The 18,234-nt window shown below is 43.3% G+C and overlaps 1 protein-coding gene across 2 annotated transcripts in view; it reads left to right on the top strand.

Annotated features, from left to right (window-relative positions):
- FLT1 (fms related tyrosine kinase 1) overlaps positions 1 to 18,234 on the top strand; it is a 169,606-nt gene that overhangs the window by 55,492 nt on the left and 95,880 nt on the right. For both annotated transcript variants that reach the window (XM_029210240.1, XM_029210241.1), the window contains exons 7-10: positions 1,576 to 1,750; positions 2,747 to 2,864; positions 4,970 to 5,139; positions 5,507 to 5,666. In XM_029210240.1, coding sequence (XP_029066073.1) covers positions 1,576 to 1,750; positions 2,747 to 2,864; positions 4,970 to 5,139; positions 5,507 to 5,666 — 623 coding nt within the window. The remainder of the gene's footprint in view (positions 1 to 1,575; positions 1,751 to 2,746; positions 2,865 to 4,969; positions 5,140 to 5,506; positions 5,667 to 18,234) is intronic.

Here is an 18,234-nt window from a genome sequence, read left to right on the forward strand (position 1 = left end):
GCACGTGGAATGTGGCTTGCGGGACTAAGGAGCCGAATTTTACATTTTGTTTCATTTTAATTTAAATAACCGCACGTGGCCGCTGGACGGTGCTGATGACCCTGTTCTTAAACCCAGGGGCAGTTTTAGGGTACCAGGGCAGAAACAATACCAATGTTACTCGAACTCGAGAAAGGAAAGAAAGCCTTCTTTCAAAGGGAGAAGGGAGAAGTAATACCGACGTGAACAGAGTTGCCGATGGTCCCTCAGCCTTTCATGTAGGGCACAGAGTCTCTGTTTTTTGTTTTTTTGTTTGTTTTTGCGGTACGCGGGCCTCTCACTGCCGTGGCCTCTCCCGTTGCGGAGCACAGGCTCCGGACGCGCAGGCTCAGCGGCCATGGCTCACGGGCCCAGCCGCTCCGCGGCATGTGGGATCTTCCCGGACCGGGGCACGAACCCGCGTCCCCTGCATCGGCAGGCGGACTCCGAACCACTGCGCCACCAGGGAAGCCCAGAGTCTCTGATTTTTGATTGCTATGATCGATGTCTTCTCTGTGGTCGCTGCTGAGAATGGAGAAAATGGCGTAACATGTGTCTGTTCCGACAGGGCAGTAGAAGGACAGGTGGGTAGGATTTATCCAGCGTGGCACACAGCAGAGCTAAGTTCAAGACCCAGAGATTAGTTTGACCGGCTTCCAAAGTCTTTTTCCGTGCCTCGTCACGGGGACGAACTGAGAGGAGGAAATAACGTATTATGTGTTATAAAATGCAATGCTTAAAAAAAAAAAAAAGAAAGAAAAGAAAGGAAGGAACAATGAAAGGAAAAGGCACAGTGACCTCATCTTCGCAAAGCCAGGAGTGGGTCATTGTGGCCAGTTTATACCGCTGAGCCTGAGGCCTGCAAACATAGGACGGCACCCCACCCCACCCCCCAGATCGCTGGCTAAACTTGTTGACGGCTTTGCAGGCCCCCAGACCCATTTAGCGGTATTTAGCAGGTATTGGCAAGCCTTGCGCAAATCGGGAAATAATGAAACTAGGATCATTACGCCTGAATAGGTGTAGCCAGGATTCATAATCTTTCCCTTCGTTTCTGAAAGGAAACAAAAGAAAACTCACGTGGTGATTTATTAAGAGAAACCCTGTGATTAATCCAGATACTAATCATGGCCCGAGTCTGTGTGTGATACCGCTGCCTAGAGAACAGGTTACTGGTTAGAGAGGTAGGTGCTGGAGGGAAGAGTTAGATTTGTACTCAGAAGACCCAAGTTCCCAGGCTACACTGGCCAGTGTTTCTGATGCTCCAATTTCTTCATCTACAATAAGGGCAATAACCCTGCCAATCTCCCTGGCTTGTGAGAAACTGTTGAGATATCGTGTGTGAAAGTCCATTTGAGGAAAATAAAGTGCTAAGTCAGTGCCTCCACGGCGCGTGTTGGAAACACATCGAGACAGAGATGTCAGTTCTGTGCATCTCGCTCTGGGTGGGTTTGCCTCTTAGCGTAAAATATCAGTCTGAGGAATCATCTGAGAAATGCTGTAACTCTGAGCGCAAACAGTGACTCCTTCTACGTTTGTTACCCGTTTTCTTTCTAGATAAATAAGAGAGCCTCTATAAGGCAACGAATTGACCGACGCAATTCCCGTAACAATGTATTCTACAGCATTCTTCTCATTGACAAAGTGCAGAACAAAGACAAAGGACTTTACATTTGTCATGTGAAAAGCGGCCCGTCACTGAAATCCGTTAACACCTCAGTGCATATATATGGTAAGCAACCCATGCTCTGCTTTCTAATCACTGCAGAATTGGAGGGTTCTATAAGAAAACAAAACAAAACGTAAATTTTCTTTTGGCCAAGAGGTACACTGTCATGAACAAATACAACTTTGTCCCCCTCCGCCCCCCTGCCAAAGAGCAAATCACATTAAGTGTTCTTTAAATGTAATACTTTTGCACTGGCTACAGAATCTTTTCCTTACAAATTTATTGTGGCTAATAAGTCAGGTATTAGAATCTATGTGAAATTCTTTATTTAGTGTTGCGTATAAACAAAACAGGAAAACACAGTCCGTTTCACCTTCATTTTCTGGGAGAAATTTCTCAGGCACTGCTACTGATTTAGAGAAAAAGATGCTGTGATAAATTATTTAGAATTGATGCTCTTCTATCTCTGGTTTTACGCTCCTGAAATCCTACTAGTTTTGCTCAGTGCCAGTAGGCAAATTCTGTAAAGAAAATACTTCACCCTCTTTAGAATCTTTAATAAACCTTATTTGTTTCTACCACTGAAAAGAAAAACTTGTAAGGAGCAGAAACTAGGGGACCGTTCTATCAACGGCCTTTGATATTCTTTTGACTTTCTCCAGTTGATGTCTTATATCAAATTAGTTATTTTAGAAGGGCGTGGAACAACCTTCTCCCGTGGTATTCACATTGGCCGGGTAGATTTTTAGAAGTATCTTTATACTTCTGTTGTTTCAATATAGGTGTTTAAGGTGTTTTATTTCTGTTGCCCTGCCACTGGGTTTTTATATCCCTGGGACCATTTGATTTTGCAAGTGTTAAACCAGTTAGAGTACTTTGAAGTGATTTTATTCACTGATCAGTATTTGGGCTCACCGATGGCCTTGATCATAATTCAGCTCTACTTAGTCATTGGTTGCACCCTCCTTGAATGAGGCAGCGAGTTGGCGTTTTTTTGGTTTTCTTTTGTTTACATAAATGTAGTCTTTTCTAATGGATTTATCACTTCTCTTTTCGAAGATAAAGCGTTCATCACAGTGAAACCTCGACAGCAGCAGGTGTTTGAGACTGTAGCTGGCACGCGGTCTTATCGGCTCTCTGTGAAAGTGAAGGCGTTTCCCTCGCCAGAAGTTGTATGGTAGGCTCACAGTTATGTTCCTACCGGCTTAAGATATGCTTTGTCAGTAGGAAGATGCAGGAGCCCAGTGACTTGAATTCCTGAAAAGAAAAAAAAAAAAAAAAAAATCAAGATAAGCTTCCCAGACAGCAGTGAAGAACTAAGAACTTGGGCTGATTTCTGGGAGGGGAGTGGGTGGGAAGGGCAGGAGGGGAAGGAAAATAATGTAAATAACAGGATGGAGCAAGGGATTCGTCTTCTGAGTGCTCATTTCAGTTTAGTCATTCACTCCGTGCGACTAAATTTGTGCCTCTCTAAACCTTCCTATGATGTCAACGAGCAACGATTAGGAAGCATCTCTAGTGTGTAACATGCTCTATTAACCCTGAAGAAGTGGGCCCTTGTGATGAGGATAATAATTCTCTTCTTATCGAAAATTAATTCTTTGAGATACTGCTGGGCTGCAAGTTCCAGTCTTGTTTTAAAATTAAACAAACGTTAATAGAGACAAGACTTATTCAGTGGCAGGGATGCACTCATGGCCCTACTTGAACTAATTAAGGGTTTTTTGGCTCGAAGTTTGCGAATTCAGAAACTCTTTAAGCGGTCTTTTTAAATGCGAGCCCAATACCTGCTGTAAAACAATGTAATCTGTTGATCATCTGCAATCATTTTGTTAAATCATTTTGAAACGCCAGGATCTTTGGCTCAAGCCAACACATTCTAAACAAAGAGTACAAAACTGACTAGGAAAACAACCCATACGATATAGAATCTCAACCGTAGCTTGTTTTGCTTTCAGTATCATATGGCTGTAGCATTTGTTTTCAGTTTCCTCAAATCGTTAATAGGGAATTAAAGAGAAAATGAGACTTTGTGCTATGCCCCTTCATGCCCTCGCAGTAGAAAGGAGATTTTTTGTTTGTTTCATAGGAAATTTACTATGAAACTGTTTAGATATTATGAATGTACATTATTCCTGAATAGGAACTGAATCGCTCTGGGAAGTACATTCCCTCTTTCAGTATCTGAGAGTATCCCCAACTGTTCAACACTGCTGACTTCTTCAGTAGCTAAGTAGCAAGGACCTAAAACAAACCAAAAATATCAACCCATTTTTGAAAATACTGACTTGTTTCGAGGAAATAATTTCAAGGATAGTAAAATGGGATTTGTAGTCACAAAGTAGAGCATAGGCGTTTTAGCTGCTTTGGAACTGAGACCCACTAGTAATGGGAATTTGCATGACTATGTAATACATGCATGACTATGAACCAGTGCCCTTCCTAATATTACAGCTTTATGCAGGACACAGTAAACTCCTACTAACAGATGAAAAATGCCCATTGAAAGAACTGTCATTTAATGAAATCCTAGAATTTTACAGTAAAAGAGATCTTTGAGAAACTCGGAGAACCTGAGGCTCAAATGGATAAGTTCAGGGCACACAGTGGCAGAGCCAGGACAAGCCTTCAAGCCTGACTCTCAGTTCTGTATGCAACTGCATGGTATCCAGGCATTAAGTCTGTCTCTGCAGTTTAAAAAAATTCTTTTTAAGTTTATACCTTTTGTTTGAGTTCTTTGCCTTCACTTTTCTTCCCCATGGGAAAGAACCTTGATAATCTTGGTTTCACTCTAGCTCATGAAAGGGCAACTGGTGTGACCATTTATATAACTAATAAGAACTCCACGTGAGGCCACAATAGGAAAATCTATTTTTATTTCTATCTGGAGAAGTGATCTAGTTGATCTGACTCACAATGACCCTGGTATTGCTGATGGAGCCTCGTGGAGAACTCTGAAAAACATGTCAGATGGAGTCAGCCTGTGCTTCGAGGTTATACTTAAGTCACAGTGGTGACCAGCGTCCGTGTGGGTGCATCAAACCGTCACTTGCCTTTCTTTCGGCTTACTTCTTTCCTCTTTGCCAATCAACATGAAGTGTTTCCCAGTCTAAAAATCCCACTGGGCTTTACTAAAAAGTCAGTGTCTAAATGTTTTAAATGAATATTGAGGATCCAAGGCTCCAGATGTCTAAACTGGATCTCACATCCTTAAATGGCAACGTTAAGGTGATGTTGGAGAGGCAATGTGACATGACTTACTGATCGTGCCCTTAACCACAGGTTAAAAGATGGGTTACCAGCCACTGAGAAATCTGCCCGCTACTTGGTTCGTGGCTATTCGTTAATCATCAAAGATGTGACTGCCGAAGATGCAGGGGATTACACGATCTTGCTGGGCCTAAAGCAGTCAAATGTGTTAAAAAACCTCACTGCCACTCTAATTGTCAATGGTAAGTTCACTGTTCAGACTTTCTTTTGGTTCTGGTGGGGGTGAAATTCGTGAAAATGTGTGTCAAAAGTCAGTATAACAAAGAAAGCAAAATTTTAAAAAAAATTGTTTTAAAAACCACTGATTCCCCATCCCAACTATTTCATGGTTGCTTGCTCTCTTCCATAAGCAATATGATTTTTTTCTTTTTTATCATTGTGGTCGGAATGTACATACGCTTTTCAGTTGGCGTTATAATGACAAATCCGAGGGCTCTGTCCATGTGTGTTTCCCTGACAGCAACACCAGCGAGAATGTGGTCCTTCGCTGTGGTCCGGGAGGGAGTCATGAGAACAGCTCTTGACCTCTGTCCTATTTTCTCCTTTCAGTGAAACCCCAGATTTATGAAAAGGCTGTATCATCGTTTCCATACCCGACTCTCTACCCACTGGGCAGCAGACAAATCCTGACTTGCACCATTTACGGTATCCCTCAACCTACCATCACGTGGTTCTGGCATCCCTGTAACCATAATCATTCCAAAGCAAGGTAGGGACAGTTCGTTTCTTGAGTAACTTTCCAATACTTTTTGACCCCTGGACTCAAGGGTCTTATGGGAGCTGGTAGGTGGCACGTGCGGTCCACTGGGGGCAAAGGCTCTCCCTGCCTTGGGAAAAGGTAGGCAATATATCTACTCTTCTTCCTTACCCATGCCTAACCGTTTCATAATTTTTCTCTCTAGCTTACAGTTTAAGGCCAGGAGCACAGGGACAGAATGAAGGTCGCCCTGTGAGCCATTCTTTGGAACTCAGGTTGGAACTCGCATCTCTTGCTTTCCAACCGAGAACACCCAGACTTTGGTTCCACCACTGCATCAGTTACACTGGTCTCCCCATTCCCCACTCTGTAAGCACCGAGTACGGCATCAGATCTTCCCACCGCTGAAGATCATTACCTTTCCTAGGCTCTGAGCATGCTCCTTCATCTGTCGGAAATGAGCTTCCATGCATTTCCTGCTTCCTAGGAGGTCCTCCTATATCTTTCCAGGCTCAACAAGGCTGTCGCCTTCCCCACCCTCCAGACTTTCTCATTCAGACCCCCTTCTCCCTCCTCAGCGTGAACAGCACTTTGCTGACACCACTGTCACATCACAGGGGGTGCGTACACTTGCCTTTTCTCTAAGCTGTGAGCTGATTCAGCACCTCTCTGTCTTTAGGGGCCGGCACCGTGTCTGGCACACACAGATGCTCAGGGTGTATCTGCTGAATGAATTCAGCCCTGCCCTTGGTTAACTGTGCAGTGTTTCCTTGCTTCCTGTTGACGACCAAGCCCTGTTTGTTGTTTTCCATTACTGTTTAGTCTAGAGGATTGATACTAATGATAGTTCACGGGAGCAAATTTGAAGGACAGGAATAGAATTGTTGATAGGTGCGACTATCTTACAATCTTACTATCAGGTAAGATAGCATGGAGACTGCTCAAGAATTATCGTTAGGCCAAATATTTTCTTTATTGCTTTTAATTCCACTATAGCAGAGTGGTTGGGAGAATTGCAGTTTTTTTTTTTAAAATTAGCTTGATAAAAAATATGACGTAATTCTGGCACAAACGGAAGAGGCTATTTGGTTTTCTAGATTCTTCCTGCAATTTCAACTTGTCTTCATCTTGTGTTTTAGTATTTTAAGGCATATCATTCTGATCGTGAAAGTTACTGGTAAGTTACGGAATTCCTGAGTAGTAGCTGTTTCCACACATCTGATTTCTCATCTGAGTGAATCATTTGCTAAGAACAGAAATATCTTGAATTTGCTAAGAAAAAGCATATCTTGAATACCTTCTTTACCACTGTGATCATTCAACCCCAAAGAAAGGGAGATCTACTGAGATTTTATTTATTTTGCTGATTTGGAGATGGACATCCATATTTATGGACTTGTCCCTTTAAGTATTTGTGCTAACCTAACTTGCAAATAAATGTAAAATAACTAACTTAAGCTGTTAGGTTTGGATAAAGGTATAGAGTTGAATTTTTATGGAATAACAGCCTTTTTAAGATATTCTTAATTTTTGTTTTGACGGGAGCAAATCTAAAATTTCAGCTCTGTTTAGGATTAGAGCTAGTAACTATGAGAAAATAACAATTATGAGTGATAGAACATAACATTATAAAGTTAGATTTGAATAATGCTAATAAAATATGGTTTGGGGAATGAGGTCAGCTGGAGCGAAACTTTGTAAACGTTACCTCTCTTCTTCTGGCATCTTTGTGGTGTATGGGATCCGTCTCCCATGTTATAGAGTAAGCTTGCCGAGGCATGGAAGGATATCGTATTCCTCTTGGAATTCTCTCAAAATTCAGAGCAGTACCTTACATCTTCAGTAAATGTTTGTTGGCCATTTGACTTCTTCTCTTAATGTTAAAGGCATTCTTTCTTTTTTAACCAATCACAAGACAGATCAGAATTGAAAGCTTTAACTCTTTCAGTGATGATTCAAATTGTTGCTTGAAATTATCTGCAGGAGATGTGCATATCCCTAAGAAGCTCTCATTTTTAAAGTCAGTAGACTGAGTAGCTTACCTGTGTCAGGTCCAGATTTGATGCTTGGTGGTTAAATCAGCATATTTAACGTAGAAATAATTTTCAGAAAGATATATGGGACCTTTGTGCACTAGAAAGCAAATAGGAGAATTCGATTTTACCCTGCAGAGAGATAAAAGCTCAAACTGACAGGTAAACGAAGCCCTCTTTTACTACTAAAATTTTTCAAATATGTCTTTATATAAATCTATTTTACATACTTAATTTCAGTTGCAGACAGGAATTTTAGTGACATTTGAATAAGGGATGTTCCATTCCATGAATTTTTAAAATCTTACTTATTCTGGGTTACATGGTACATAGTTGCAGAGTGGTATCTGCGCACCATTGTCAAAAGAGATTAGGTGATTAATATATACACATTACTCTTGAATATGTAGAATAGTTCTTGGTATTTAAATTTGAGGCTCTAGTTAAGGGATAGATCTATATAAGGACCACAACCAAAGCATTAGTTTTGAGGTTAGAAGGTATATGTTTTCAGTAGCTCAAAATTATTAATTGGTTTAATATGGCCCACAGGTTAATGGGTCTAAAGTAAAGAAGTTCAGACTCAAATTGTATAGTTTTCTGGAATCCAATAAATATGTATTTTTAAAACGATCAGAACAACTGCTCAACTAGGTCATCTTTGTGGGTATTAAGAGCCATAAATAAATTGAACAGAAACTTCCTCCTTTTTGAGAAAGAACGTAACTCAGCAGCTTAGCACATTTTTAAACACTGTGGTTTCTGATTCACCTAGAATTTGTTCTCATAAAACATTAAGAGTAAGGGTGGGGCAGGGGTGGTTACTTTTAAACTCATGTACGTAATGAGCTGAGGGGAAATACAGCACAATCTTTCCCCCCTTTTACTTTTCTACAGATATGGGTGGTAAAGTAGTAGACTATTTCTTTTGAATTTTGAAAAAATAAGTTATTGACACCGAATGAGGGATTTTTCTCATGCTTAGAAGCTGGCAGGGACTCCTTAAATAGATTGTCCTAAACTCGCCCCATGTCAGCCTGAACATAAACCCAGGGAGCACACAGAAGGTTGGTGAACTTATAGTACCTTTCACGTGTGTGTAGTTTACAGCTTCTGTTCATATGAAATAGAGGTAATTCCATATACTTCATAGATAATATGAGCATCCAATGAGGCAGTGTATTTGGGAAGGGTACAGAGTGCCATGGACATAATGCAAGGTTGTAATTACTGCTAGCATTAGGGTAAATGTCTCTCAATAAGGCTCTGAAACTTTTAAGGAACTTGAAAAGAGTTTTCTGCCTACTGTAGACCTAGTTTCACAACAGTGAGAATGTTTACCTAATATTTCTGAGAAGTGAACACAAACTGTGGAAAGTAAAATGTAATTTTGCCGTGCCTTAGAAATAGAAATCTCTAGTAGGTCTGGGTTATAGAATTGAGGAAAATAGAATTTATGATTTTTCAGAAGAAGAAAAAAGAAAACGGCCATGTAGGTGAGCTAGGCAAAAGTGAGAATAAGCTCAAGGGTATACAGGGGGAATAAAGTGACTCCCCAGTTGGGTGGCCAGCCCCATTCGTTTGTTTCCTGCCATAGGAGGAAGTGGTTCTGGCCTGTGGGTTGGCCGAGGCTGGGATGGGGCAGAGCGGGACGTGAAAGAGCTGACCCCTGCTCGGAGAGCCCACGTTAGACTTCTAGAAATTCACCTCCCCCCCTGCATTTTGAAGAACTAAGTAGGGCTACTCACCGCCCACGCAGTGAGCTGGTCTCGATCTCATGGTCCTTGATAAGCTTCGCCACGGTGCTGGTCCAGTCTCACAGGAACTATTATGTGGATAAGGTTGCCCACTCAGCGGAGGATGGTCTGTAAAGGAACAATATTAGACTCTTTGGAAGGGGCCCCTCTTTAGGGAATGGAAGGGGGATGGATTTGAGGAACGCAGGAGGAATGAGGAAAGAGCTGTCTGCTTCTTTTCTATAAGGAGGTTTAAGGCCGGCAGCCTTTAATGATGGCAGCTTGGGTTTTAGAACAGACGTTCTTTAGATCACAGGCTATTTTAATTCCCTCTCCCCATCTAACCATCACAAATCATCATTTCCAGGTCATAAATAAATTACACTGATAGAGTTGCATATATCATTCTTTTATATATAAATGTATTTATTTATTTTTGGCTGTGCTGCTGCGTGCGGGCTTTTCTCTAGTTGTGGCGAGCGAGGGCTACTCTTCGTTGCGGCGTGCGGGTTTCTCATTGCGGTGGCTTCTCTTGTTGTGGAGCACGGGCTCTAGGCGTGTGGGCTTCAGTAGTTGTGGCTCGCGGGCTCTAGAGCGCAGGCTCAGTAGTTGTGGCGCACGGGCTTAGTTGCTCCGCAGCATGTGGGATCTTCCCGGACCAGGGCTTGAACCTGTGTCCCCTGCATTGGCAGGCGGATTCTTAATCACTGTGCCACCAGGGAAGTCCCTATATCATCGTTCTTTAATGGAAAAAGTGTTAGGTATAGTAGATTCTTTGTGAAAGTCTCATTTCCTTCATCCACTATCTGTGATGACCAATAAAAATAGGTAGAGAGAAATCTCTGCTACTTCTACCGTGTTGACATTGCCCACATCTTACAATGCGTTTTGCACAGGGTCAGTATTCAGTCTAAATATACTGTCAACCGTCTGTTATCACACAGATGTTGATTGGGCACCAACCATGTGCAAAACAAAGATACATAGCATTTGTGTTTAGAATTTGTTTAATTATGTAAAGTCAGATCTATTTGGTGATTACTTGTCCTCTCTATATACGGACCTGCAGGATCTCTCCTCCACAGTCTTGGGGATAGAGACCTGGGAATCAAGGAAATGGGTTCTATTCTTGGCCCAGTCCCTGACTTCTGTGTGACCTTGGCCAGTTATTTAATCTGGGCTTCAATTTCCCCTTCTGTGAATGGTAACTGCCGTGCTTCCCCTTTCCTATAATACCCACTGAGTAACGAGTGAAGTGAGAAATTCACTTGAAATGACGTCTTCTTCAAAAAAGCTTGAAATGATTTCCTAGTTGTTGCACACATTTTCCTTCTGCTTCTTACAAATTATAAAGCCACTGGACCTGAGGATTAACTCTGAAGATCACGGCCAAATTATCAGGAAAAAAAACAACTTATGAAAAATAGAATGGTCATAAGAAAAGTCTTACTTGTGATTATGTATTCCGTGGTACAGAACTGACTCAGTAATGTCGGTAATCACCCATTAAGAAAAAAAATGCAGCAGCTCCTCCACCACCGGTGTCAAGCCCTATTTTCCTCAGTGTCAACCTGGACGACCTCTGTCAGTTTTGGTCCAGCCCATACAGACCAAGGCATTATCATTCTTTGCCCAGTTAGCCCTAAAACTTTGCTTGATTCACTTGGTGTTTTGCCAATGAACCCCTTCAGAATGCAAAAAACTGTAGTTGGATTCTCAACTCATGGAAGGTGGAGGGGCTAGGGTATTCTTTATTACTTTCTTAGCTAAAATTGTGGGTTTGCTAAGAAAAGCCTAATAGACATCCATGGAATCTCAAGGACCTGCTTCCAAAACTCTATGTGTTTAGACGTTTGATAGAAAATAATATTCCCTGTAACAGCACTGTAAATCAACTATGCTTCAATCAAAAAAGAAAAAGAAAGGAAAGAGAGAGAAAATAACAGCCCCTGCCTCACAATTTGATTCCCCATTTCTGGAACACTCTTCGTTTGCTCAGCATGAGTGTTCCATGAGGAGGCCACTCCAGGACTAAGTGTGCTAGGGGTTTTAGTGGGGGAGGGGTGGCAGGGGGTGGCCTACAAAATAAGGGAGGACAGAGGCATCTAGGAACTCTCAGAAGTTGCCTAATTGCATTTCTCTATTGTTTACGTCACCAAATTGGCAAAGAAAGGAAGGCCTGAATCATTAGGGATGTGTTAGGTCTAGATCATTTGGGGGAAACACAGTTCTGTGCATCAGGGGGGTATGTAAAATTAACAGGGCAAAGACAAAACGGTTGCTAATGGTAGTTAATGAGAAATGTATTCAAGGACCCAAATTTAATTGACTACCAGCGTGAATGTCTATTCTTTCTAGGCTGAAACAGTTTTGTATTGGATTTTCTGTCTACAAAATGAAAGTTTTACCAATTTAAGCATTGAAAAAGTCAACATCTGGGGGCTAGATGTAGGTCAATGTCTGAGGGAAGCTATAGTTTAAGCAGACCTCTTCTTTTGGAAATGTGACCACAGTCTACACGTTTTAATATTTAGCACGCTTCTTTTAAGTATACATACAATTTGTATCCACGTCTCGTGTGTGTATGGGTATGCAGACTCAAACCAGGCAGGCTCCAGAGAATTTTAACTTGCCACACGCAAAACCCTGAATCAAAACGGGGACTTTGAAGGCGACCACTTCCCCCCAAGCCCACTTGAGCAGGACTTTGAGCTTAAACAAACAACGGAGTAAATCTGGCCATCTCCGGGACGCTTTCATCACAAGCCAAGTGACTGCTCACTTGCTAATGGGCAACGTCTTGCGTTATGTTATATAATTACGAGATGAGGAAGTGCTTGCCACCCCATGTGAGTGCTCTGACAACAGCCCTTATTAAGAGTTCATGCAAAGACCTGAGAGCGAGCTCGTTTGCCAGATGCCTCTTTGCCACTTTTCTACACTTTGCGAGATTTTTTCCTCTTTTCCCACTCTTTGTAGGAATTCAGGGAGTCCGATGAATAATTGTTCCTAATTAACTGTCTCCTGTAATTCCTATCAAACGTTTCATTATGTGCTTAAATTAAGCCAAAAGGCTGAATCATAGGAAGTCCATGCTGGATGGTTTTTAGAGGGATCTTTTGAGCAGAGTTCAGTGTAGCTTCCCAGGATTAGGAGGACCAGAAGCTAGTGACACACGATTTGGGAAGACTGGCAGAACCTCTCCTACTGTCTTTGGCCCATATTCACAGATTTTAAAAATTGAAGGGGGCATTTTCATGACTGAATCTAGAAACTCCTGTCCTGACACAAGATCCTTAGTCATACATAAATAGGAGAAATCACTTGTAAAACATGCACCTATCCTTGGAACGCGGCATTTTAGTTATATCTCTGTTGGCTTGGGAGACTGTTTCTTGAAATATGGACCTTAGTCTGTGGTTTATCATGTAACTTCACTGCCCTTGTAGGTGAAAAAGCAGAACCTGGTGGATTGGAGTAGAAGGAAGGGTGTGATGGATTTAGACTCTGGCCCAGGTAGTGCTTCATAATGAGCTCCAATACTTGCTTCTTCATACCTTCTCTAGAAGCCTCATGGGATGTTTGGTCCCCTTGAGTGCAGCTGACTACTTCATGATAATAGCTGTAAGAGACTCCATCAACCAGCCCTTTCTAGTGCCAAAGTTGCGCCCATCCCTTTCCACATTATGCGTAATCTGGGCAGCAATTCTACATCATGGCCATAATTTCCCCATAAGGAAACTGAAGCTCAGAAAGTTATTTCTCAGGTGTTTTCAGATCGTGGAGTAAAAGAGGCTAAGTAGGTTGGCATTTCAGAAGGTTACTATTCATTGGTGACCCATGGGACTCCTCAGGTGGATCGCCGTCGGCTCCCAGAGAAAGGAACCGAAATCCCCGAGGTGACAGGGGTAGGAGAGCACTGACCTCACTTCTTGGGTTTACTCTTGTCCCCACTGATCACAGAGTCCACCGGTTGAGTTAGAGTTGAACGGGGGCTGGAGAAGGAGGTTAGCGGCAGTTGGGGGAATTTGACTCCCATAGTACCGTCTCTTCGGGAACCAGGGATGATGAGATGCTGGTTCAGGCCCCAAACCTGCAGGTGGGAGGAGACCCTCTGAGGGGCTAGAAAGCCCAAGGGGATGAGCGAGCCTGAATAGGACCAACCTCAGGAGGACAGCAAGTCAAACAGTTAATTTGGCGCTTTTCCTGTGGCCACTTTCCTCTCCGTGACTTGCCCACCACGCAGGCGTTTTTGATCTCTTGCAGGGAAGTCCCATTCCCTCCCGCTCACTGTTCAGGATTAGTTTTCTAGGTCAGGATTCAGCAAGCGCTCAGCCCTCCGGGGGCCTCACAGAGCTCACGGAAGACTGATGAAAGGAGATGAAGGAGAAAGAGGGAGAGCTTACAGCCGGTGAGTGTGTGAAACGGGCACACGGAGGCCGCAAAGCTCAGCCTCAGCGTGGCTGGATCTAGTCACTGTGAACGATTCGTTCGCTTAGAATTTAAGACATTTTAAATATCGTATGATACCGCGGAATCTGAAAAAATCATACAAATGAACTTGTTTACAAAACAGAAATAGAGTCACAGATGTAGAATACAATCTTATGGTTACCAGGGGGGAAAGGGGGAGGAAGGATAAATTGGGAGATTAGGATTGACGTATGCACACTATTATATATAAAACAGATAACTAATAAGGACCTACTGTATAGCGCAGGGAACTCTACTCAATACTCTGTAATGACCTGTATGGGAAAAGAATCTATAAAAGAGTGAATGTATGTATACGTGTAACTGATTCACTTTGCTGTACAGCAGAAACGAACACAACACTGTAAATCAACTCTACTCCAATAAAAATTTTTAAAAATTAAGAAAAAAGAGTTTAAGACATTTTAGAAATTAAAAAAAAAAGCTTATTTTAGAGATGAGAAACTGAGACTCAAAGATAATTATCCCTCACCTCACAGCTAGATAATGGCAAGCCCAGGACTGGACCCAAGTCTTGGAGTTCTGTTTATTATTCCTGTTTATTCTTATTTCCACCACGACATTGTATAGAGTCCCCATGGGAAGTGCTTATAATCTGGTTGAATAAGCGACCCAACATGGTTTCAGTGGATGGCAGATGGTGAGCACTGCAGTTAAGGGGGAGCATTGTGGAGAGGGAAGATCTGGGTCCTAAAGGTGATGGGAAGGTACTGGGAGGTCAGATGGAAAGGGGGAGGGACAGATGTGATAGAGGGGCACGGGGATAGGATGGTTGAGGAGTTGCTTGGAGAGCCACCGGCTGGCTCACTGGGATGAGGGAGAATCAAAACCAAATCTGGAAAGGGCGCTTCAGACCTGATGTGGACTTTCTTGAATGGGGGCTAAATAATTTGCCAGCCAGTCCTGCTTGAGCTCGCCTTCCCTGGCCGGTGCCCCGGTACCCTGCTCTCTGGTTACCAGGGTTCCCCCCGCCGCCCACCCCATTGCGCTTACAGCGTGACGTGACGGACTTGTACAGACTCGGGGGTGGGGCTCTTTCTCCTGCCCTCGGCCCGTGTTATGTGCCCTGCAGCTCTGAAACTCGCCTTCCAGGTCGGAAGGTCAAAGGCTCAGGTTTTCACTCAGGCCTTTTAATAAGTTGTACAGCTGCTTATTATCCCATTTTTCTTAGGCCTTTCATGTTCCATACCCCTTGTCCTCAACACTGAAAACCACGTGAGATGATCACAGATTGCTACCTTATTGAGAAATCCTCTTTTGTGAGTGTGAAAAAGTCTTTGGATAAGTAAGGTGAGGAAAACGAAAATGGGTGTTTAGAAGCTACTTGGCACCAAACAGAAGGTTATGGCCAGTTTAGAAGACTGCAGGGCCTAGGGTTTCTATTTTTATTTTCCTTAGAGCTGAAACTTATTAAGCACCTGTCTATAGGATTAGTGCTTAATCTGTGCTTTAGACGTATCACCTCATTTAATTCTAACAGAACTTCTACGACGCAGGGGACTGTGGTACTACCATTTCCTAGATGAGGCACAGAGAGTTCTAAAGACCTTGTTAGGAACAAGTCCGTCACGCTGTCAGCGCAGTGGGTGGCGGGGGATGGGACCCTGGTAACCAGAGAGCAGGGTACTGGGGCACTGGCCAGGGAAGGCGAGCTCAAGCAGAAGGACTGGCTGGCAAATTATTTAGCCCCCGTTCAAGAAATTCCACGTCAGGTCCGAACCGCCCTTTCCTGATTTGGTTTTGATTCTCCCCCATCCCAGTGAGCCAGCCAGTGACTCTCCAAGCATGTCACCACGAGGCTTGGTGTTGTTACAACTCTGTAGACATTAAGTTGAATAATTTTTGGTCAAAAGCTCATGATCCAGAAGGCAAATATGCTTTGAGAAGCCTGTGTGATGACATCAAGAGCTACTTTTAAAAGGCATGAGGGTGCAGAAAGGCCGTATGGTCTAGAGTTTAAGGACATGGGCTCTGGAGCCTGAATCCCGGCTCTGCCACCTACTACCACCTACCAGCTGGGTGATTCTGGGCAAAGTAAACCACCTCTCTGGGTCCGAGCTTCCTGATCGGTACAATCGAGGTAACAGCGCTGACATCCTAAGGTTGTTTAGGGGAATTAAGTGAGATGATTTATATGAAGTACTTAGCCCAGTGGTACTTAGCCCACGTCTGTTTTGCTTAAAGTTTTCCAGTATTTTTGGTTGCTCTGGGGCCGCCCACTGCAAAGCTCCTTCCCTCTGAAGTAGCATCAGATACACACAAGTATCCTGTGAACACTGACAATCTGACAAAACGATCCATGCTGTCGGGTTCACGTTCTCCCAGGAAGCATGCTTGCGTCTTTGGACAGGTCTTCTGACTATGGTGATTTACTGCAAAGAAATTAAGATGGGACCAGAAATGAGAGAATCTTCAGATTCTGCAGCAAGTTAGAGGAGCTGTAATATCCTGGACCTACTTGCGTTTCTGAATTCTGCCTCAGCTATTCAGACCCTCATTGACCCACGTACTGTCCAGCCTACAGTAGCGCATGGGCTCTGGACATTCTACTTGCTTGTGCTCAATTGTCTATGGATATTTTCCCATGCACTTGACTTATCTCTTCAATAACCATATCCTTAATAATGGAAGGAAATAAATCTTGTACTTCTTTCAGAGGACATGATTCTACTTCTTAAATGGAATGTGTGTGAACAGATTAATTTTTATTTGAATCAGTGCTAGTAATTGCCTAGCAAATGGTGCTAGTGATTGAAGACAGGAGAAGACCACTGCTGGTTAGTTATTTTCTGTTAGCCCAGAAGGTGCTTCTGCACATGTCAGCATCATTGCTTGAGTTGAAACTGTCCACCACTATCAACTCGTCAGACGCTGTGATGGGTTCATCCCAGGTCATTAATACTCCTCCTTGGGAACGGACAGCCCTGATGACGGTGACACAGCGCTTGGTTGAGGCGGGATGTGTGAGGTCACTGGAGGGTCAGCAGTGTCCCTTTTTCAGCACGTTTGAGGTGAGTGATGGATGGCAGGGTTGACACCCACGTGAGGTTGAGTCCACATCTAATGCGTTATCGGGATTCGCTCTTCTCGTCAGGCCATAGCTGAGCGAGGACACGTGTGCTCTTCTGCTTCCCCGGGTAGTTAGACTAAGCCCTGGGGTTAGGATGACGAATAAGACCTAGTCCCCACTCTTAAGTAGCTCTCAATCTGGTCCGATAATCACGGCTAACATGAGTGACCTGTCTGCCGTGGACCAGGCACTGTGCCGAGCATGTTACACCAATTAACTCACTTAGCATCCACCCGCATGTTTGATGATGCAAAAGGATCTTCTCTGAAGTGTTTCCCTTCTATTTTTTTAATCCCTATAAGAAAACCGGTAAGACGTGGTAACGTGGCTTTGCTTCCTTTGAGTTGGCAATGTTAAAAACACATCCGTGCCCAAAGAATTCGAGGTGGTTCATAGAAAAGTACAATTAATAATTTAACAAATCTGGATGAAAATGGGGTAAGACAGAGATATGGCCTGCATGCTTTACATGTTAGTTGTCAAGAGAGAGAAAGAGACGTGTGATAGATATTTGCGAGAAGAAGGGGCCCATAAGATAAAAGCGTAGCAGAAGTACAACTTTTCAGGGAACTAAAATCCAAGAAGAATGATTTCTCCCCTCACCCTCTGTGTGCTGTAGTCTTAGCAGACGAACCCTTCAACCACATTTCTAGTACAGAGAGTGTCACAGGACTGGTAATCACCACCTCCCTCCCTGGTGACCGGTGGCATGACACCAATGTAGAATTTATTAAAAGTGGTTCTGTGGGCTGACATGACCCAGTGATTTCAGAACTATTCAAGGGGCTAAAAAGACTGTAAGTCCTCTGATCAATTCCCTGTGACGATGATTCTCCCAGCCTTGCCATCCAGCGTTCCATAACCAGACGGTTGCAAAACCATGATCTGAGCTCAGGTCTGACTAGCCCTAGAATTTCTGCTAAATGTGATTCCCTACCCGCACCCCGAAGGCCTTCTGGACGTTTCCGTACTGACCACCGTGTAATAAGTGATAGGCGAACAACACGTAACCATAGCTTGAAATATGCTTCACTGAGTGACTGGAGTTAATACCTTAAGGCTCCTTGCGTGTGTTAAAGGATGTTATTTGTAGCCACTCCTAACATTTCCCTGAAGGTTTTTTTATTTATCGAATCACCCTTCCTCTGCTGACCAGCCTTTCACTAGGGCAGAAAAATGAATGAAGAAAATGGATGGCCTCTCCGAGGCTCCTATCTGGGTGTAACCGAGTAGGTACCCACCCTTTG

The sequence above is a fragment of the Monodon monoceros genome, unplaced genomic scaffold, assembly GCF_005190385.1.
Source record: "Monodon monoceros isolate NGI ecotype Baffin Bay Population unplaced genomic scaffold, NGI_Narwhal_1 Super_Scaffold_8, whole genome shotgun sequence".
NCBI lineage: Eukaryota > Metazoa > Chordata > Mammalia > Artiodactyla > Monodontidae > Monodon > Monodon monoceros.